At 41.9% G+C, this 23,368-nt stretch overlaps 1 protein-coding gene across 4 annotated transcripts in view; it reads right to left on the minus strand.

Moving 5' to 3' along the window:
- The window catches only part of CCL20 (C-C motif chemokine ligand 20), a 43,779-nt gene extending 20,995 nt beyond the window's left edge, over positions 1-22,784 (minus strand). For 2 of the 4 annotated variants that reach the window (XM_070489553.1, XM_070489552.1), the window contains exons 1-3: positions 22,626-22,783; positions 22,400-22,459; positions 20,463-20,521 (exon numbers count right to left, since the gene is read on the minus strand). In XM_070489553.1, the coding sequence (XP_070345654.1) occupies positions 20,463-20,496 (34 nt within the window). In that variant the 5' untranslated portion in view covers positions 20,497-20,521; positions 22,400-22,459; positions 22,626-22,783. Of the gene's footprint in view, positions 1-20,462; positions 20,522-22,399; positions 22,460-22,625 lie in introns of all 4 variants that reach the window. The other 2 variants (XM_070489550.1, XM_070489549.1) reach the window with 1 other exon arrangement.
- Between the last annotated feature and the right edge of the window lie 584 nt (positions 22,785-23,368).

Raw genomic sequence — 23,368 nt, forward strand, 5'->3', positions numbered from 1 at the left:
TTAGGTCCTTCATAGACGTACCACTTCCTCTCGAGATGTACCTCCCATTGAAATTAAGTTGGCCTCCTTTGTCATAATAATGGCTATTAATTATTGAGTGTTCTTATGTAACATTTTACTTATATATTCATCACTCTTTGGGTACATATTTATATACCTCTCTTAGAGATAAGCAATTTGGATATTGAGTAACTTGCCCAATGTCACCCAACAAGTAATATCTAGACCAGTTAGCTAGGAATTGAACCCAGATCAGTCCAGACCCACAATCTATGCTGCTTCTCCATCACCTGCCTCTTCTATGTTGGCCGTAGAAGGAGAAATATAGAGGTTTTCAGAGCACACCTTATTGTCAAGCATCATGCTAAGCCACCCTTGTCCAAGTTCATATGGCTAGACTGCAGTAGAGTTTGAATTTCAATCCTGATCTACCTTAGTCTGATCTCCAAGCTTCTTCAGCTGTTCTGCTTTGATTTCCATCTCAGTGATCTTGCTTCTCTCTGTTCTCCAATAACCTTTCCAATCTTCCACGGTATTGCTAGAATTAACCCTGTCTTCCACAAAGCCTTTCCTCACTATCCTTGCTTCATGATTATTTATCACTTATTGCAGCTTGCTGCAATACTCCTAAACTGAAGGATTATTAACATCAACTTTGTGGATCCCTAGGACCCATTGATGGTCTTCAAAATATTTGTAAAACCCCAGAAATTGTATGTAAAATATTGAGTCTGGCCAGCACAATATTGAAGAAGAAGAACAAAGTTGGAGGACTGATGCTATATAATGCCAAGACTTATTACAGTAATTGAGACAGAGTAGTATTGGTGAAAGAATAGACAAGTAGATCAACAGGACAGAACAGAGAGCCCAGAAATAGAGCCACATAAATATAACCCACTGATCTTTGACAAAGGAGCAAAGGCAATACAAGGAAACAAAGATAGTCTTTTCAACAAATGGTGCCATAAGGAGACACCCACATGTAAAAAAATGAAATCTAGACACAGACCTTACACCCTTCACAAAAATTAACTCAAAATGGATCATAGACCTATATGTAAAATGCAAAACTATAAAACTCCAAGATGATAAAATAGGAGAAAATCTAAATGACCGTGGGTATAATGATGACTTTTAGATACACCACCAAAAGTACAATCCATGAAAGAAAGAATTGATGAACTAGATTTCATTAAAATTAAAAGCTTTTGCTCTGTGAAAGATTGGGATTTCCCTGATGACATATGATGTGGAGCATCTTTTCGAAGGCTTATTTACCGTCTGCCTGTCTTCTTTAGTGAGGTGTCTGTTAAAGTCTTTGGCCAATTTTTTAATTGGGTTTTTGTTTTCTTATTGTTAAGTTTTAAGAGTTGTTTGTGTATTTTGGATAACTGTCCTTTGTCACATGTGTCTTTTGCTAATATTTTCTCCTGGTCTGTGGCTTGTCTTATCATTCTCTTGACATTGTCTTTCACAAAGCAGAAGTAATTAACTGTAATGCTGGAGAGGATATGGAGTACAAGGAACTCTCATTCATTGCTGGTGGGAATGCAAAATGGCACAGCTACTTTGGAAGACAGCCTGGCAGTTTCTTACAAAACTAAACATACTTTTATCATAGATCCAGCAATTGTACAACTTTGTATCTTCCCAAAGGAGTTGAAAACTTATGTCCACACAAAAACCTGCACATAGATGTTTATAGCATCATTCTTCTTAATTGTCAAAACTTGGAAGCAATCAAGATGCCCTTCAGTAGGTGAAGGGATAAATAAACTGTAGTAAGTCCATATTATGGAATATTATTCAGCACTAAGAAGAAATGAGCTGTCAAGCCATGGAAAAGACATGGAGGAAACTTAAATGCATATTACAAGTCAAAGAAGCCAATCGGAAAAGGCTACATACTATATAATTCCAGTGATATGACATTCTGGAAAAGGCGAAACAATGGAGACAGTAAAAAGATCAGTGGTTGCCAGGAGTTGGAGGTGGCACAGGTGGATGACTGGGTAGAGCACAGAGAATTTTTAGGACAGTGAAAATACTCTTATGGTACTCTAACGGCGGATACATGTCATTAGAGGACATTTGTCAAAACCCATAGAATGTACGACACCAAGAATGGACGCTAATGTAAACTATGGACTTTGGGTGACAATGATGTGTCAGCGTAAGTTCACCAATTGTAACAACTGCACCGGCCTGGTGTGGTATGTTGATGGTGAGGGAGGTTGTGCCTGTGTGAGGACAAAGAGTATATGGGAAATCTCTACCCTTCCTCTCAATTTTGCTGTGAACCTAACACTGCTCTAGAGAAATTGTCTTTAAAAAACACGTTGGATGGGGCTGGCCCCGTGGCCGAGTGGTTAAGTTCACGTGCTCCGCTGCAGGTGGCCCGGTGTTTCATTGGTTCGAGTCCTGGGCACAGACATGGCACTACTCATCGAACCACACTGAGGCAACGTCCCATATGCCACAACTAGAAGGACCCACAACGAAGAATATACAACTATGTACCAGGGGGCTTTGGGGAGAAAAAGGAAAAAAATAAAATCTTTAAAAAAAAAAATTAAAAAAAAATGTTGGATCTATATGCGTAGGTGCATTTTTTTTAAAGATTTTTATTTTTTTTCCTTTTTCTCCCCAAACCCCCCAGTACATAGTTGTATATTCTGTGTTGTGGGTCCTTCTAGTTGTGGCATGTGGGATGCTGCCTCAGCATGGTTTGATGAGCAGTGCCATGTCCGCGCCCAGGATTCGAACCAACGAAACACTGGGCCGCCTGCAGCGGAGCGCATGAACTTAACCATTCAGCCACGGGGCCAGCCCCCATAGGTGCATTTTTTGAGGAGGCAGGCTGCAGTTTTCATCAGAGCTTTTAAGGATTCTATAACTCCAAAAGCTTGAAGAATAACTGCCTTGGAGCATTTCTGTGTATGCTTGGATTTGCTCTGAAAAAAAAGAAAGTCTGTGCTTTTTTCTTTCGATTCATTTCCCTGAGCCCTATGCAAAGGATTTTCAACTTCCCAGAGTATTCTCTGTAACAAAATGGGCTCCAAATTGCCCTTAGTTGTTTGCTATGGGCAGAATTACAGGATTCCTCTTATTCAAAATGGTAATTTCCCAGGCTTGGCACTGATCTCCTTCTTTCCTTCATAGTCATTCATATAATCACGCTGTGCTGTTTGCATGCCACTTAATTCCCCCTCCTTAGAAAATGTAACTGCTAGTCTGTTCCCAGGCCCTTTATCTCCACCCTTCTCCACTCTGCTTGGTTGAGCAGGTAGTTTCCTGGTCCTGGGACCAGAGCCAATCAGTTCTGGTGGTTTTTTTTTAATTCCCCAAAAGGAAAACTCAGACCTATTGAGAGAGGTGGTAAATGTGAACCCATTTTATTCCTGTCATCTATTTTTATCAGTTCAGAGCTTCGAGTTAAAATGTCAGATTGGTTTGGAGGGAAGAGAGTGGAATGTTCAAAACCACAGTAAGATTTTAGTGTTGTGAGTGACTTTAGAATTCACTCACCCAACTCAACAGATAAGTCAACTAACGCCCAAGAGTTTTGTCAAAGTCTTGAAAGCAATTAGTTACAGAGCCAAGGAATTTTTTCCCAAACCATTCTGCACCACCAACTCCAAAATACGCACTTGCTCTTTTCTTACTTGAATCAATATTTTTCTAAGGCCATGCACCAAAGCTTCTTAGCCATAAAACCAGGAGTGTGGATAGATTACTTGGGAGCAATTTTCCTGGCTATATGCCTAAGACGAATAATACGGATACAGATTAGATATTCAGACTGTGTTAGCACCCAGTCTGAAAAGATTTATACTTATACAAAAAGAAAGTAAACAAAGATCAAAGTTGTGGACACATCTAACTGCACGTAACTGAAGATTTGCCACCTGGCTTCATGGTTCAAGGTCTAGCAACTGACTGTTTCTGGGCACAGCAGTAGAATCCCAACCCCTCACTGAAATATTATATCTGCGAAGACAGCTCTACTGCAAAGGGCTGGCAGCAGCTTCTGCTGCTTATGTGGTTCAGCAGCCCTCCAAAGGCAAGGCAGAGGCTCATTGTTCAGTAGCTCATTTCCTTCAACTTCGTCCCAATAGGAAGTGATCTGCCCCAAAACTCCTATCAACTCTGCCAAACCTCTCTGCCTCCCACTGCAGCTCCCCCGGGAGAGAGGAAAAGGAGAAACTGCTGACTAGTTTCTCATTATACCCTCTGGAGGCCACCGTGGAGTCCATGTTCGGGAAAACGCTGACACAATCAGAACACATTTGTCCTTAGGTTTAGGGGATTATCTCTCCCTGGTATCATGTGGTTCTGAGAAGGTGAAATGGGGGACAGGAGGGAGATCAAGGGGGAAAAGTTGTGATACTGTGGTTGAAGCTGAGTGGATAAAGGGAGGCAAGGGGGATATTCTAATAAGAAGTTCAAAGGTCTTCAAGATAGCACTTGAGAAGAGGGTGGGTGCATGTGGGATCGCTACATGATTTGAGAAACATAAGTATGCCTAACATCTACTTAGTTTTTCTTTCCTTTGGGTGAGAGGATTTCTTTAAAAGTACAATTAAATTTCTCCTCTCAACTAGTACAGTTCCCAGCTCCACCACGCTGTTTGGGGTTCCAGATATCTTCTGTGGTCCAGGGTTACTGTGGCGGAACCCAACCAAGGCAGGGCATTGCCCTCAAGTCCTGATGTGACTAGCAACCCCACGTAAGTGATTTTTCCAATTTCTTCTCTAAGCCAGTGGCTCATAGGTCTTTACTATCTAGAAGAAAGAAGAAAGAGAAATTTCTCTGTTTTTAATACTTACATAGTACTTATGCACTTTATGTACCAGGCTTTATTCTAAGTGACTTTTAAACATTAACTCATAATATACAAAGTTCTTTGCTAAGAAATTTCGTATCTATTATTTACTGCAGCATCTCTCAAAACGCTATTTGAGAACTACTTATACCAGAATCATAGGATTCTTGTTAACAACGATGGTATCTAAACCAATCCTTACAACAACCATGTGAGGTAGGATAATTAATCCTTGTTTTACACATGAAAAAACTGAGGCTCAGAGAAATTTGTATGCAGCCCAAGCTCACATAGGTGTTAGTGTTAGAACCAGGATTAAAATCTGAGTCTGCCTGACTCTAAAGCTTGTGGTTCTTCAGCAACAAGGTGGTACAGAAATAAACCCTGAGAGAAGACGAGCTTTCCCATCCAGGAATGGAGTGGATGGAAACTACAGCAATTGGGAGTTGCGCAAGTTGTAGGTCATCCAAGCAGAGGAAGATGTTGTCAGGACACTAAGCATGAAAGAAACTGGAGTGTCTGGAGGGATGACAAACAATCTGCAAAGGGGCCTACCCAGTAATGTGGGCAAAGATGCGGAGAACAATGGGGAATTCCAACAGGAGCAAGCAGAGCCTTAGTCCCAGGGTTGGGGTCCCTGGGGTGAACCAATAAGAACAAAGCAACATGGAGAATAAGACAGGACAGTCTCCAGAACCGTGACCTGAGATGTGGCCTTGGCACCAGCAATCAGGCAGAAGGCCTATAATTACAACTGCAGCATGTGGTCAGGCTGGGCCAGTGGCAAGAAGGCAGAGGCGCAGAGAGTTCCCCAAAAGAAGCATCTTCCATGCTTTTCTGTGGACCACCATTCTCCCTGGAGATGGTGAGAGGTAGTCTTGGGTGGCCCTGGGCTAAGCAAAGCTAACCAACTACTTTACTGATGTTTTTGCAGAGACACTCATCTAAACTCAGACTCATTTTAATCTCCAGAAGGAGAACAGAAGGCATTTCCCAAGTGGATTTTATCACAGAATTCCTTTTTTGTTTTTTAACAGATAATCTATTGTTATCTTCTGGAACATCAAAACACTACTTGGGAAACAGTGAGGTATTGTCTCTTAAATCCATTCTCCACCATCAATATTGAAAATGGGTCCTTAAAATGGAGCCATGCTATGCTGGCAGGTGTGGATCCAGGTGGCCCAGCCGCGCAGAGGAGGCCGTGGACCTGGGAACCAGGCAGGGGCAGACCAACACAAGGCACATGATACAGAGAAACATCATTTCTGCTTTCAAGAAGTTGACACTCTGTGGAAATCCAGTCCTTTCATAGAGGCAGCTATTCCTTTTGTCCTATTTTATGTGGGCCACACCATCATCTATGTGACAGTTCTGCCAGCTTTCTCCTCCCCTTTTCATGGAGTCAGTCATTAAAAATAAAATGTGATCTATCCATACAATGGGATACTTATCAGCAAAAAATTAAAACGTGAAGTGCTGATACACGCTACAACATGGATGAACCTCAAGAACTTTACACCGAGTGAAAGAAGCCACACACAAAAGACCACACAGTGTATGATTCCATTTATTTGAAATGTCCAGAATAGGCAAATGCAGAGAGAGAGAAGGTAGATGATGGTTGCCAAGAGCTGGAGGAGGGGGAATGATGGGGCTGACTGCCAAAACACTGGTTTTTTGGGGGGGACAAGGGGGGGAAAGTGTTCTAAAATAAGATTGTAGTGATGGTCACACAACCCGATGAATATATTTTAAAACGTTAAATTGTACACTTTAAACAGTGTGTGAATTAAATCTTAGTAAAGCTGGGGGTTTTTTTTAAAAAAAAAAGAGAGAGAGAGAGAGTTACTGGTAACCTCCCACATGCCTGGTTCACCCTGGGAGCAATGAGAACCCTGTCTTTCCTTTCTCCTTGCCCAGGGTTTGAAGAAATTGACTTTTTTTTTTGTTGTTAAGTTGCTAAAACTCTGAACTGAGGAAAAACAGTCCCCTTCCAGCTCTACCCGTGGAACATTTACCCTCAATAAAATAAAGTGATTTGCTGGACATTCTCCCTAGGAGCCTGCAGTGTTCTCCTAGGCACATCCCGTCATGTTTATCTTTGAACAACATCAATCCAATGGGTGGCTTCACAGCAGGTCATGGTGATGAAGACTTCTATTCACCATGTATTCAGTGGCCATCTTTTGTTATAAAAAACATAAAAATAAACTTTCTAAAAAGTATTTTTATAAAATAATTCAATTACAAAAGATACACAATTAAAAATGCTTTGACTCCTCAAAACTGTCAAGGTCATGAAAAACCAAGACTGAGAATCTGTCACAGATCAAAGAAGACATGCCCACTCAATGCCATGTGGTCACCTACAGGGCATCTTCAAACAGAAGAAGGACGTTAGTGGAAAACTAGTGAAATCCAACTAAGTCTGGAGTTTATGTCACAGGAATGTTCCAATGAGAATCTTGATAAATGGGCCACAGTTACATAAGCCGGCCACATTCAGCAACCTGGGTCCATGGGAACTCTGTACAATCTCCCTAACTTTTCTGTGAGTACGAAATTATTCCAAAACAAAAAAGCAAAATTTAAAATAAATAAAATGTCTATGCACAAACTTGAGCCCAGTCAAAGCAGACTGTTATTGTTATCTTCTGTGCTTAATCTTGTCTTTTCTCCTGTGTTTCAGGGAATAATTTAACTTTCACAAGACGTTTTTGCACAACCAGATGCAAGAACCATTTCTCCCTCCCACTGGCTCCTAATGCCCCGCCCATGCCTCTCTGCTCTTTTTCTCTCTAGCTCATGAGAAAAGATTTCATTTCTTTTCCTTTTCCATGCCGTCTTCACTGGAAGAAGAATCCAGAGAAAACGGAGTCACTCTGGGTCTGCAGGCTGGTTAGCCAAGTGACTTCTCCTCAATCCTAACTCTACCACATCCACCTCAACACACACACACACACACACACACACACACACACACACACCATCTCAGCCAGATTTATGTAATACTGCCAACCTCATAAAATGCCATCTGCTTTTTACCAGACTCTCTTTCAAGGTCAAACCACCCCATAGCAACTTAAAACCTTGGAGCAGAAACCATGAATTTATAGGGGCACATTCTTGCACTTTTTTCTTTTTAAACAAATGGCTTGTTTGAAGTGATGCAAAGTAAGGAACCAAAAGTAGAACATTAATCATGTGGATTGGGGCTGCACCTGTCAGCATATAGGCAGGAAGAAAAAGTTGAACCGAAACATGGAAATGTCGACATCTTCCTTTTCGTTACAAGAAAGACCTATAATTCCAGGTGAAACAGAAATGAAAGATTATTAATCAATGACAGAGACAGATGAGAAGCCCTATGCCCTTTTCATGATTAATGGAAATTCTGATAGAGTTTACCATAACTTTGATTTTAAAAATTAAGAAGTGGAAAACAGTAGACTCATCATTTCCTCCCTTATGTTCTTTGCCCCCCTTTTAGAGCTGGCTTACCCAGATTTAAGAAGTCTTTCTAGGGTCGACTTAGATGTGGAAAAATCTACTATGAAAAGTGACCTACTTAGAGCTCAGTGATATTTTCATGGAAACTTTAGAGGTCATTCTAGCACAACCACGTCTGGCACTCATGTTTCAGAAAATGAAATGGGGGCCCAGATCTGTTGAGTAACTTTTCCAGGGTGAGTTTTCTAGTGAGTGAAGAACTAGGACTCCAATTGAGGTCTTGTAACACTGTGTCTGATGATCTTCCATCGCCCCCAAGTCTCCTTTCTGCTTGTTTCACTTTAGGCGAAAAAGCTTAAGTGTTCAGATATAAGGAAAGGTGAAGTAATTCACCATTATGTTAAAGAAAAGGCATGCAAAACCATAAGAAGAAAGCCAAAGGAAAAATTGGAGATAATAGTTATCTGTTATTGAAATGCAACTATTCAATTATTATGTTATAAACTGTCGATTTATTTTGTGCTATTTGGTTCAGAAGAAAAGCAAGGCTTCCAAAGCAAGATTACATTCATATTTGAGCGCAAGATTTTCCTACCCTGGACAATACCCTACCCTTCCCTCCATGAATATTATAAGAGCAGTAAGTATGCAGAGAATAAGTATGCCACTCTCTTAACACCTGCTGCCAGAAATATCCTCAGAGAGAGAACTGTTTTCATAAGCAAAATGTTATAATAAGTGGGTAAGCTCACCATACACAAAGACAAGAACACAAATAAGAAAGCTAACGTGCTTTACATTAAAAAAATCAACAGAAACTAAAATGCAAAACTATAAAACTTCTAGAAGACAACATTGGAGAAAATCTAGATGACCCTGGGTATGGCAATGATTTTTTAGCTGTTACACCAAAGGCACAAACCATGAAAGAAATTATTGATAAACTGGAATTCATTAGAATTAAAAGCTTCTGTTCCGTGAAAGACAATGTCAAGAGAATGAGGAGATAGGCCACGGACAGGGAGAAAATATTTGCAAAAAATACATAGGATAAAGGATTGTTATCCAAAATATACAAAATAAACTCTTAAAACTCAACAATAAGAAAAAAAAAACACAATTGAAAAACGGGCCCAAGACCTTAACAGACACCTCACCAAAGAAGATATATAGATGGCAAATAAGCATATGAAAAGATGCTCCACATCATACGTCATCAGGGAAATGCAAATTAAACCAACATTGAGATACCACTCCATACCTATTAGAAGGGCCAAAATCCAGAATACTGACAGCACCAAATGCTCTCATACATTGCTGGTGGGGTTGCAAAATGGTACAGCCAATTTGGAAGACAGTTTGCTGTTTTTTACAAAACCAAAGGCACTCTTACCATACAATCTAGCAATTGTGCTCCTTGGTATTTATCCAAAAGAGTTGAAAATTTATGTCCACATGAAACCTACACATGGATATTTATAACAGCATCATTCATAATTGCCAAAACTTGGAAGCAACCAAAATGTCCTTTGGTAGGTGAATGATAAATAAACTGTGGTACATTCAACAATGGAATATTATTCAGCACTAAAAAGAAATGAGCAATCAAGCCATGGAAAAGACGTGAAGGAACTTTAGATGCATATTACTAAGCAAAAGAAGCCAATCTGAAAAGGCTACATACTGTGTGATTCCAACGATATGACATTCTGGAAAAGGCAAAACTACCGGAGACAGTAAAAAGATTAGTGGTTGCCAGGAGTTGGGGTTTGGGGAGAGATGAAAGGCAGAGCACAGAGGATTTGTAAGGTAGTGAAAATACTCTGTATGATATCATAACAATGGATAAATTTCATTATATGCTTGTCCAACCCCATAGAATGTACAACACCAAGAAAGAACCCTAGTATAAACTATGGACTTTGGGTTATAATGATGTGTCAATGTATGTTTGTCAGTTGTAACAAATGTAGCACTCCTCTACAGGACGTTGATGGTGGGGAGGCTGTGCACGTGTGGGGGCAGGGAGTCTATGGGAAACTTCTGCATCTTCCCCCTCGATTTTGCTGTAAATCAAAAACCACTCTAAAAAAAAGTCTTAATTTTAAAAAATGAACAGAAAGTTGGGTTTGATGACAGAGTAAAGGAAGGAAAGAAGGTTGACCATAAGAATGCACTGTAGCTGGACACATCCCCAATGCTGTCAGAAAACTTGGAAAAGATGGTAGACCTGGTAAATCCCCCTGAGCAGATTGTCTGAGTTTAAGCATAAGGAACAAAGCCTATGGCTCACACCATACATACGCATATTATGGTATGTGGTTAGTAAAAGAGGACTTGGTGTTCGGCCAATGGGGTGGGCTGTGTGGTTTACAGGGCTTGACTAGGCCACTGAGAAGTACAAATTTTTTCCATACACTATAACTTGCCCTTTCATCATACAGGCCAAAGAGCAAATAAATATGACTTCCTGTAGCTTTCAAACCCTCTCTCTCTCGTCTTCTGTTTGTTTTCTTGTTTTGTTTGCTTTGCACATTGAGTGTTATTCTTGTTCCTCTGGGAATCTCAAGAGGAAAAGTACCGAGAGGAGGACCTCAGTAACGACCCAGAAGTCCTCACGCAGGTCTACAGATAACCTAGGAAAGTCCTTTGCTTTATAGTGACGAACCAATGGCTAAAGAAGGTAAGTGGCCAGCCCAGAATTAGTCAGCTGGATTAGTCAGCAGGTTAGAGTACAACCAGATGTCCTGATATTCAGACCAATGCTGAAGACAACTACATTTACCCATTTTAAAACATGTCTCTACCTCCATCAAGCATTTGACCATGTTTTTCAGGACATTCTCTGTTTCTGACGTGGAAGAAATTAAATACTCCTCCAAAATCCAGTAATCTTCTTCCTCAGCTGAAGCACGTTCCCTACACAAGCTCATGTGGGCAAAACAGAACTTCAACACAGCCCAAAGGTCAAAACTCATGATCAGAGGAGACAGGAAGTTCCAGAAATGAGGAAACTCTAAGGAAAACATCCATCATACAAGGCTGGGAGAAAATTGGCGGAAGTCATCGTGACAGTGCCAATTGTAGCAATACAAAAAATAAAAATATGAATTGTAGTAAAAAGCTGGTATTCATATAAAATGTATTTTCAGCAAACAAATGTTTTATTGGCTAGCAGGTTGAATTCCTAAAGAATTCTAAAGGAAGTATTTTCTTTGACCAAATAACACTTCCCAAAGCTACAACATTTGCTTTTAGGGTAACTATGTCAGCCTGATATTTTGCAAATATTTTCAGATCTTACGAGGTTTTCCCCCAAACTAAACACGATCCCCTGAGTCATCGGGTTTGACTGATATTAAAGGAAAAGATGCTGTGGTCGGCTGAATAATGACCCCCAAAGATATCCAGGTCCTAATCGCTGGAAGCTGCAAATGTTCCTTACAAGGCAAAACAGACTTTGAAGCTGTGATGAAGGATTTTGAGATGGGAAGCATATCCTGGATTATCAGGGCAGGCCTTAAATGTAATCACAAGAATCCTCATAAAAGGGAGGCAGAGGGAGCTTTGACCACAGAAGAGAAAGAAAGTGATGTGACAATGGAAGCAAGAGGTTGGAGAGATGTGAGGAGGGAGTTAGGAGTCAAAGAATGCACGAGGCCTCCAGAAACTAGAAAAGGCAAGGAAGCAGATTCCTTGCTCAGAGCCTCCAGAAGAAAATAACGCTGCCAACACCTTGACTTGGACCCAATGAGACTGATGTCAGACTTCTGTTCTCCAGGACTGTGAGAGAACAGATGTGTGTTGTTTGGGGCCACCAAGTTCGTGGTTATTTGATGCACTGGCAACAGGAAACTTCATACAGGTGCTAAACGTGATTAACTTCCACGTGGTGATGCGAGACACGTTTTCGTTTAAAGATAAAGCAGCAGAGACAAGCTTATAGAACTCGCAGATTAGGTAGGGATGCAAACCCATACCTCTGGTTTGGCCCCTGAAACCTCAGAACCTGTGTACACACTCCTTCAGGACATATTTCTCACATGGCTTTTCCAGGCGCCTTAAGATTGCTTCCAGAGTCTAAAGAATTTCCAAATTAATAAATGAGCCTAGAGCATACTGTTATTGACAAACAAGAAAACACACAGAAACAATTTCCAAGCAATTCCCTTTCAATACTGTTTTAAATCATGAACAAATCAAAAACGTCAACAGTAGTCAGCAAGAGTGATTCTTCTCATGAACGTTAGCAGAATATGAGCGTCACAAAGTTGAACTATTCTGCATCTTAGGATTCCAGATCTTTCTTTTGAAAGTCTGGTATCAGACAGACCGCCCCCGGAATTGAGCCAGGGAAAGTTAAAGGCAGGGGAAATTTTATGTCTAAGCAGGCTGTCACATCAAGCTACTCTCTCATCTCTGCCTTGGGACCCAGGTGTCAAAGCCTGGCCATCCAAACCAGCCACAGAAGAAAGAACACTCCCTTTATGAAGAATGTGGAGGTGTGGGCTGCCTGAGCCTTGGTCAACGGCAGGATAGTTCATTTCATCTCTTCATCCTCTTCCTTATTAAACAGAAATAGCTGAGAAGAAAAACTGTGAAGAGAGTTGACCATGGTGAAAGGAATTCATTAGAGGATAATAAACCAATGAGACTCCATAGCACTCCTTTCCATTTCCCCATTTCATATGAAAGGACTTGCGAGCCTTTCCCTATCGTATCTGAAGAAAATAAAAATTAGCATATTGTAGCTAGAGGGAGAAATGGGAGGGGGAAGAAAACTTTTCATATTTCTCCTTTTTTTTCTCAGGTCGGGTGGATTAAAGTAAACACTCCTTACCATGTTTTTTTATTATTATTCTTTTTAAAGGTATGCTTTTTGGTGAGGAAGATTGGCCCTGAGCTAACATCTGTTGCAATCTTCCTCTCTTATTTTTTACTCCCCAAAGCCCCAGTACATAGTTGTACGTCCTGGTTCTAACTCCTTCTAGTTCTTCTATGTGAGACGCTGCCACAGCATGGCTTGATGAGTGATGTGTAGGTCCATACCTAGGATCCAAACCAGCAAACCCTGGGGCCCCAAAATGGAGCATGCAAACTTAACCACTATGCCACAGGGCCGGCCCCTCATATTTCTTGACATATAAGAATAATGTATCAACACTGGCCCAACAATCTGCATTTTGTTCCACTTACTTACCCTTGATCTATTATTACAAAACATTTAAACAATGGCTCCCACGCCACCCCCAGTATAAGCAAATATTGTCATTTTTCAAAACCACTGGAGAAACTGAGTCAAGTAGCATTCTAAAACCACAAAGCTTATTTCTAGCAAATGTGAGCTAGCTGTGCTTTTCCCACGCTGTCTTGTTTTGTCTTTCATTTCATAGATATCTTTGGCACCCAAGAAGAATGTCTTTATCTTTAAAGAATCTCCATCTCCTAGTGCATCAGCCATCTAGACTTTAACTTGTGATTTTTCTATCTAAAACTGGTACCCAAAAGTTGCAAACTCTTGTCTTAAACATTTGCCCCAAGAAAAGAAAGTAATGTACCACAGTCCGTGCAAACTGTCAATGCATGAAGCATCTATGAATTCCTATAAGGTAGTTTTCTCTTTGTCCTTCAGATTCTCTCACATACATAAAAAAGGAATGGTTCTTAAGAAAATTGTTCCCAACAGTAGCCCCAGTGTTATCAGTTAGCGGAAACAGGTTACTTTCACCCAAACAGCACAGTGAGCTTTTGGGGGTCCTTCCCCCACCCTCCACTCAGCCACCCACTCACCACTGTGGGTTTGCAGCATTATTCTGGGAACTGCAGTCCATTTTCTGGCAATTCACAATACAAACGGTGAAGAATAATTCATCTTTTGTCAAGAATCAGTCCAAAGTCACTTGTAAAAAGGATTTTCTCCCCCTAGATCAATCCAACAAGTGATTTTTATGCACCTGGCCAAGTTGGCTGGAAGAATAACATTTAACGCACAGTCATGGCTTCCCATCACTGAGAAAAAATTCTTAACAAGACCCATTGCCTGGGTGGCCTGGCCCCTGCATACCCCTCCAGCCTCATCTTTCTCGAGGCCCCACTCCTGCCTCTCTCCTGAAGCCGTGTGATCTGTGGAAGAAAACAGCCCTCCCAGAGAAACCCATCTTTCGGTCCCCGGCTTATGCTGATGCTCAAATCAGAGATCAGCAAACTTTTTCTGTGAAGAGCCAGATAGTAACTATTTTAGACTTTTCAGGTTATGTGGTCTTTGTCATGACTAGGCAGCTCTGCCCTTGTAGCATATAAGAGTCCATGGAGGATGAGTAAATGAACGGACATGACTATGTTCCAATAACACTCCATGACACTGAACTTGAATTTCATATAATTTTCATATGTCATGAAATCTTGTTTTTCCCTTGATTCTTTTCCAACCATTTAAAAATGTAACCACAAGTCTTAGCTCTTGGGCTGAACAAAAACAGGTGGCAGGTCAGATTTGGCCCACACGCATGGTTTGTCGGCCCTTGCTTAAATCCGCCCCCCCCTTGCAAACTCCAGATGAGGTGCTCCTACTACCACGAAAAGGTTTTACGGCAGTAAACTTCCCTGAGCCACCTTGTCAACAGAATGAAATCTTAGGCATTAAATGACTTGGAGTCTAGTGGAGAAACTATGAATTGACGGGATTCACTAGCCATCACTGTGTGTTATCATTTCACCAAGATGCCTGTATTAGTCTGCCAGCACTGCCACCAAAAAGTACCACACACTGGGTGGCTTAAACAACACAAATCTATTGTCTCACAGTTCTGGAGGCTGGAAGTCCAAGATCAAGGTGCCGGCATGGTTGATGTCTGCCGAGCCCTCTCTCTGTGGCCTGTAGATGGCCGTCTTCATCCGGTGTCTTCACATGGTCTTCTCTCTGTGTGTCTGTGTCCTAGTCTCTTCTTAGAAAGACAACAGTCGGACTGGATTAGGGCCCACCCTAAGGACCTCATTTAGCCTTAATTAAGGCAAAGAGAGACCTCTGGTCTCCTAACTCTGGATGGTCCTAAGTCCATGCCATGGGGTTATCCTTTGCTCTCCTCGCTCCTCTCATCCACCTCTCAGGCAAGCGGCCATAAAACTCATTCCTCAGTGGATCCAGTCAGAGAGGACCCAGGCACTGGTCTTCCTGGCTTCTTCCATAGGGCCAATGGAGGCCCAGTGGATGACTGGCTATTGATAGGAGATGGGACAATGGCTGGAGGCTGGGACTCCATTGAGCTAGCAGGCAAGGTTGGCGGGCAGGGGGCCAGGGGAATCTGGGGAGACATGTGAACAGAGTCCAATACACCTGCCTTCTAATCGGTACACACTAAATCTGCACTGCTGAGAGATCCTTTCTCCTCTCAAATGTAAAATTGTTTCCTATTTTCAGGCATCCTTTTAACTGAAAATAACTGTAGAAATACGTTATGGCCAGCTGGATTTAAATTGTCCCCTGACCCTCTACAACCTATCTTGACCACAGGACCACCCTGTTGGACAACTAGTAGATAGAGCTGCAGCTCTCATAGCCTAGAGGTCCCAGTCTCTGCTCCAAAAGGGAGGTCCTGGATAGGAAAAGAGGGAAGCCTTGAACATACCCTCAGAGCAAACTAATACCCACTTGAGGGAGAACCTTCCCATTAGTCGCCAATGTTACCCAGTGGCTTCCCTGAAAATAAAGCAGTAATCTAGTTGTCTGGGCCTCAGAATGCAGTTCTGAGCCCACAGAGGCTTATAAACCCCCCATATGGGAACACTGGATGAAGACAGCCCAATCGTGGGCCAGGGGCCCATGTGGGATGCCCTGGGAATCTGTATAGAACACAGGGCCTTGTTTCTACAAGAAGGCATGTAGATGGCAAGTGCCTCCTTCTGCTCTGGCTCCCTGAGCATAGAGGGGGTGAGCTCAGCGTGACGGAGCCAGGCAGCAACCTGCACCAGCATTCCGCGCAGTAGCCATAAAGCTGAGCACCAGCACCATTGAGCTCGGTGCATGCTGAGGCCAGCACTATTGACACTTGGGAGGCTCATAATTCTTTGTTGTGGGGGCTGTTCTGGGCACTGTAGGATGTTTAGCAGCAACCACTAGCACCCACCACCACCAGCTGTGAGGAGAAAAGATGTCTTGACATTTTCAAATGTCTCCTGGGGCCAAAACCTCCCCTGATTGAGCGTCACCACTATCAAGCTTCAAAGACAATGAACAATTATAACAATGTCTTTTTCTTGGTGTCCCTGAACCTGCTTCCCCTGCTTTCTCTCCATTTCAGATGATCGATGTCATCATTCAGACTACAAACCCAGTCATCAGCCGTCGCTAGTCTTCTCCCACTACTTCACATCCACTCACCAAGTCCTGACCTCCTTGCCTACTAAATGCTTCTTGAATACATGCTCTCCTCCCCATCCATCTGCACCACTAACATCCTGGCATTTCAGCAACTCATCGTCTCCTTTCTGGTTGTTCCTCATTGGCCTCCTGCCCCTGGTCTTGTCTCCCACATCCATTTTTCTCCTAACAACAAGAGAATTTATGTCAAATGCTAATCTTGCTATGTGACTTCTGTGGTTTCCCATCAGCCCCAGGATAAATTCCAAACCCCTCGCTGAGCCTAGGAGGTCTCCCATAACCTGGTCCTCTGCAACCTCTCCACTTAATCTCCTGACAAGTTCCACTTTCCTCCTGACTCACCAAGATCGTCTTGTTCCCCAGGCATGGAGCCATGACTGTAGCCTTCCTGCCTTGGTGCATGCTGCACCCTCTGCTTAAATGTCTTCCAGCCTCACCTTCCTAATTTCTGCTCAAGTTCACATCTTCTAGGGAGCCTTTTCTGACCTCCCCAGGCTGGTCAGAGTACACTTCTATTATTGCACTTTGCACTTGGAACCGCGTGGTGGCAGCACAGGGCTGTGTTTACGAGCTCCAGCTCAGGGACCAAGCTGCCTAAATTCAAATGCCAGCTCTGCCAACCGCTAGTTAAATGGTAAGTCACCTAATGCCCCTATGTGTCTCATTGTCTTTATCTGTAAGATGGAGGTAAAACAGAATCTACTTCATGAAATTGTTTCATGGAATTATATGAACTAATTTATGAAAAGCGCTCAGAAAGTTCCATGATAAATGCTCCACAAAAGTAACTGTTGTTAAACCATAATTTTCTATTGAGGCGTCCACCTCTCCCAGCAGACTGTGATTAATACTTCATGTTTAAACATGAATAGCAGAGAGTTCCCTTCACGGGAGTCTCTTCATCCTCTCCTAGGAGTTTCACGTTCTCCGAGTTATTGGCGAAGTTTCCTGGGCGTTTGTAAATACGCCCCACCCCTGTGAACTGCTTGTTCAAACTCTTTGCCTTTGTTATTTCCTCATCAGAGGGACTTTAGGAGCTCAGTTCTGCACACACCACTCCCCTGCTTCAAAGTCCTGTCCGGTTCACGGTTGCGGGAGGATAAAGTCCTCCAGAGAGTGATCGAAACTCCAGCCACTGTATTAGTTTCTTATTGCTGCTCCAACAAACTACCACACACTCAGTGGCTTAAAATACACATTGATTGTCTTACAGTCCTGGAGGCCCAAAGTCTGGGATGTTTTCACTGGGAGAAGGTCAAGATATCAGCACAGTCATGTGCTCTTTGGAGGCTCCAGGATGGAATGTTTCCTTGTCTTTTCCAGCTTCTAGAGGCTGTCTGCGCTCCTGTCTCAGGGCTCATTTCCAGCAATCAGCTCACTCTGACGTCTGCGTCTGTTATCACATCTTCTCTGACTCTGGCCTTCCCTCTTATAATGTGATTACATTGGGCCAAACTGGACACTCCAAGATAATCTTTCCATCTCAATATCCTTAAGGTAATCACATCTGCAAAGTCCCTTTTACCATACAAGGTAACTTATTCCTAGATTCTGAGGATTAATAAATTGACGTCTTTGGGAGGGTGTATTATTCTGCCTGCCCTACCCATTCGATGCACAACACATATCAAGCACAACGGAAATCCCAAAACAGTTATAGATGGGTCCACAATCTCTAGAAAAGTCGAGCAGAATGAAGTCTGTCTTCATCTCTCACAGAATATACAGAATCCTGGGAGCACTGTTGCAGGAATTTTGATCACTCAAACTTAGAGCAGAGCCCAGGAATCTGCATTTTAGCTAGACTCTAAAGTGATTCCCAGGCAGCAGGCCAATGGACCACACCTGAGAAACACTACTCTAGATATTAACAAACGCTAAGAAAAGGTCCATGTGTTTGAATCTCGTAGACTAACTAGATACAAATCTTGGAGCTTCTTCTTTTTAGAATTTATATTACTGCTTTTTAATATAAACAAAAGCCATCAATTGATCTATTCTGAATGTCATATTAGTTGACCTTTTAGAGTATAGACTAATTACATAGTAATTATTAATTACTTACAGCTGTCTAAGGGTTTGTTTAAAGCATAAAGAGATCAATAAACATGAGGTATTATTTGGCTGCATTGCCAGCAATTACAGAGAGATTGTATCATTTCTTCTTAAAATCAAGGTAATAGGGTTGAAAGTAAATCCTTTTGTAGCAGTGCTGAATTTAGGCATAAGGAAAAGTTTAACAAGCAACGTGGGCTATGTATTAAAAAAAAATGAGTTTTCCAGGACCATTGCTCTTTTCTACATTTTACTAGTGGAGGAAAGCGTGTTGTCCTACTACATGAAAAGATACACTAGCAGCAGTGTCCTTTTTCCGGCCAATAGGAGAAAAAATACATTAAGAAGGAAACAGATTATAGAACAGAGAATCATGTTATCATTTCATACACATTGTTTAATTCTCTGCATTCAAATTCCAATAATAACGGAAGAGGGAATTACTAAGATAACTTAGAGCCACATGATGCAGATTTGGGGGGATTCTTTTCAACGCCACAGTGACCTCTGGGCCACATTTATGAGACTGTTGTGGTGCTTTGGTGGCAAACCACCACTCAATAAAACAAGTAGTCAAGTCTTTTTTCTTTTTGTAAGGATAGTCTCTGGTAGAACCTATATGTCCATATGTTCAAGGATGCTCATTGCAGACCTTTTTACAATACCAAAAACTTGGACACAACCTAAATGCCCATTAATGGCAACAAAGTCAAAAAATGTATGGTAAATCTATAAGATGGAAAACTTTGCAACAATTTCTAAAAGATACACAGAGACCAGACAGGGGCCAGTCCAGTGGCGTAGTGGTTAAATTCACGGGCTCCACTTCTGCGGCCCAGGTTTCACAGGTTCAGATCCCGGGCACGGACCTAGCACCACTCATCAGGCCATGCTGCAGTGGCACCCCACATAAAATAGAGGAAGCTTGGCACAGATGTTAGCTCAGTCAATTTTCCTCACAAAAAAAAAAAAAAGATATGCGTAGACCAGAGAGATAGCAGGCAGTATTGACAAGTGAAAAAAGCGAATGGCACAAAAGTATATAGAACATAGCTTCATTTTGCAAATATTAACTATATATTAATCTATGCTCGGAAGAAATCTGTGAGTGTGGCCACCTCGTGTAAAAGTGGTTCTATTAAGGTGATAAGATTCATAGTGGATGTTTGTTTTTTATTTTGTCCAGTTCCGAACTGTCTACATTTCTCCCTTACCGTGATCTACCTTTGCAACTTAAAATTAATGTAGGTTTAGCTCGAGTGGTAGACAGACAGGTGTGTGTGTTCTTTGTAAAGCTGCATTGCCTATGGGCCATCTCAGTACAGATCACAGATATCCAGGAAAAAAAATAGCAACATGAATCATCGCTGCAACCTCTTAGCCAAGTTCAAAGTGGGAAGTGAATTACAGAAGCCAAAGAAAAGCATCCTAAGCATCTTCACCCTTCCGTCTCCCCAGTGCCCTCCACACAGAGCGTGGCTGAACTCCTCATCTCTCCCCACCTCTCAAAACTACCCGCAAATTCCCAAAGCACTCAGTTTTGGCGTCCTTCTCTCAAGATCCCACCTATTTTCTCTCCTTGTCTAGTCCTGCCCTGTCATCCAAATACAAACAATTTTGTCTTTCTGGATTTCTTTCAGTTCTCCGCTCTGAGAGCTGGCAAGCAAACTCAGAAACTACGAGGTAGAGGGGCAGACATGTATTTATCCATGACCAGCATTTATGTCTGTAGCACACGCTACATCTCACCTACGGGGGCTGGGCACCCACATATGTGTACCATGATGATCCCGCTTCAGTAATTTCCCCTAGAAATAAATGAGAAAACAGACTAAGTGCAAGAAAAGAGAACAAGGAAGCTTCTACGTTATTTGTTAATGTTTGACTTAATTTGCTCACACAAACACACATTTGCACATAGTCAACAAAATGCCTCACGCTCTTTGAAGACAAAGAACAGTAACTATGAACCGTGTTAATCATTTAAGAAGCTATCTTCCCCACTGTAGAAAGAGCCTGGGGAAATGGCTATCAAGATGCCTCATAGCCAATTATTAAACTTTGCTCTTTCCTGGAGCTGGTGCACTTTACTCCTGCACTATGTGACAAAGGGTCAGGACACAAATGTTGGATAATTACCTAGAGTGCTGTTAATCCTTATTTTGCATAATTATCATTCAAGCGGGTTAACATTCTTTGTGCTATCTATGCAAACAGCTTTCCTCTTAGACCAGAACTTGTACAGAACATCACAAAAGTGCTCCAACCCCAACTAGTAACCATAGCTGACAGACTTTCAAAGGCAAACAGTTCCCAGTTAAAAGCAATATGTTAAATGAAAATTTGTCTGGGACCTGTCACCTTCAGGGAAGTCACACAGCTTTTAATAACTGACGTCTGCTACCAAATAGCTGCTGGGAGTAGGCTTTGTAAAAGAAAGCAAACACATGAGTCACTGGACACAGGTGACTGCACAAGCCTTCCCCTCACCCCCCACCACCAACGTAAGCCATGGAACGGGGACAGGACGAGAACACCAAGATCAGCCTTCATCTTCTTCACCAATTGCTGCAGGATAGCCCTGCCAGCTCCCTTTCCCGGACTCCCACCAAGTGCCCCTCATAACATAACATCATCGGGTTGTACCGCGTCTATGGACACAGCTACGCACACGGAGGCATGCACATTCGCAGCTGCAGAAAGCGAGCTGTCTGTGGGGTCTGCTAAGTGTCTTCACCTACAAAGTTTAGGTTCTGGAGAACAGGTCCTGTGTTCACTGAATCCCAAACGTCAAGAAGGATTGTTGTGATTACAGTCTTAGCCAAAAAAGTCCAAAGAAAAGGAAGTTATCTCTTGAATAGAGAATATGCATTGGCAATGTGGTTGTGAAGATATACAAGTATTCATAAGCTGGTTTTAAAAACTAATAGGGGCTGGGCCCATCGTGTAGTGGTTGAGTTCTGTGCACTTCGCTTTGGCAGCCCAGATTTGGGGGTTTGGATCCCAGGCTCAGACATACACCACTCATCAGCCATGCTGTGGCAGTGACCCACATGTAAAATAGAGGAAGACTGGGATAGATGTTAGCTCAGGGCTTGCCTTCCTCAAGCAAAAAAAAAAAACAAAAAAAAAAAAAGAGGAAGATTGACAACAGATGTTAGCTTGGGGCTAATCTTTCTCAGCAAAGAAAAAAAAACACAAATAGAGCTGAATATTTTCACTATCAAAAAAAGGCCACCAGAAGTTATTTCTGTTTAGTGTAAAATTAAAGAAGAAAAACTATTTTTCTAACATTGCGTTCTTTTATTTATTAATCATGTACCACTTTATTCCACACACATATATACAAGATTTTTTTCAAGTGCAGAAACAAGAATGGAGAAATAAGGAGGAAAGAAAAGATAGAGCAGAGTCAGGAGTGAATTTCATACAGAAAAAGGATGCTGTGAGGTCTTAATAAGGGATCTCAAATTTGGGTTTGACATTTCCAAAAGCAGTATTTGCACTAACAAGTTTGAGAAAACATTAGGGAGTTGCAATTTGGATTTTTGGGAGAGGGCATGCATGCGAAGACAAGAGGCAGATGCTGAAAGCTCCAATAGGATGTCAGAACAAGAAGTTGTGGTCTGTCTCAGGGGAATTCAGCCAAACCATTTTTCTCCCCTATTTGAATGGACCATACTCACAGTCTTTGTTGGCAAGTATGGCCTTGAGGGATGGCAAAGTGGGACAAGCGGAGAACAGTTCTGAAATACATAAAGAAAGATGTCTACATTGAAGAAGAATAATTTACATGGATCAACAAAACATAACTTATCTGAATTTCTACAAAGAAGTATGACTGAAAATCAACCTCAGCAGACAAGGGGAAGGCTGGTCCAGCTGAAGTTCATCTCTTCCAATCTCACCTACCTCTCTTCGACGTCAGGCACAAATGACTCTTTTGAGGAATTATTGGGTCCATTTTTCACAATGCATCAAAATAAGGTAGGTGGAAGTTTGGGGGAAATGAACGTAGAGAGAAAGGTTTTTCATAAGTTGTGTGCTTGTCCTGCAGGAAGAAAACTGCTCAGGGTGGATCAGCAGGAACCAATCAGAGAAGCTGAATTCCAGGAAGTTCCAGCAAAGAAAAGGAGCTACCAACATTTTTCTTGGCTAAAGCGCAGACAGCTTTTGTTTGATTGATTATTTTCTTGCTTGCTTATTTATATTCCACTTCATTTCACAATGAAAGGGCACCTGGACCTCAAGCAGTGACTCGGGCTCCCAAGCACAAACAAGTCAGTCACATAGACCAAAAGTGATTGATTTATAAAGGAAAAACATAACTGCAAAGGTGCAGTAACTCTTAAATCCCCTGAATAGCATAGCCTCTTAAAATAACTACTTAAGTAGTTACAACAAAATTAATTACAGGGAGCCCAGAGGATCATGAGAGCTTTCCTTGTCAGCCCTGGATTCAAGAAAGTGGAATTATGTGGAGGATCTTAATGTCCACAGAGATTGAGCTAGATGGGCCTAGATTTACTAGAGAGATGTACCTGCCCATGGGACCAGAGAGGGAATGCCACCTGTCAGTGTGATGGCATACTGTCAGATTACTGTCCCTCAATCTCTGCTGTCAAAGATGCCATGTGGCTCATCCCTTTATTTTA

Source organism: Equus asinus, chromosome 19, assembly GCF_041296235.1.
Source record: "Equus asinus isolate D_3611 breed Donkey chromosome 19, EquAss-T2T_v2, whole genome shotgun sequence".
In the NCBI taxonomy this organism is placed as follows: domain Eukaryota; kingdom Metazoa; phylum Chordata; class Mammalia; order Perissodactyla; family Equidae; genus Equus; species Equus asinus.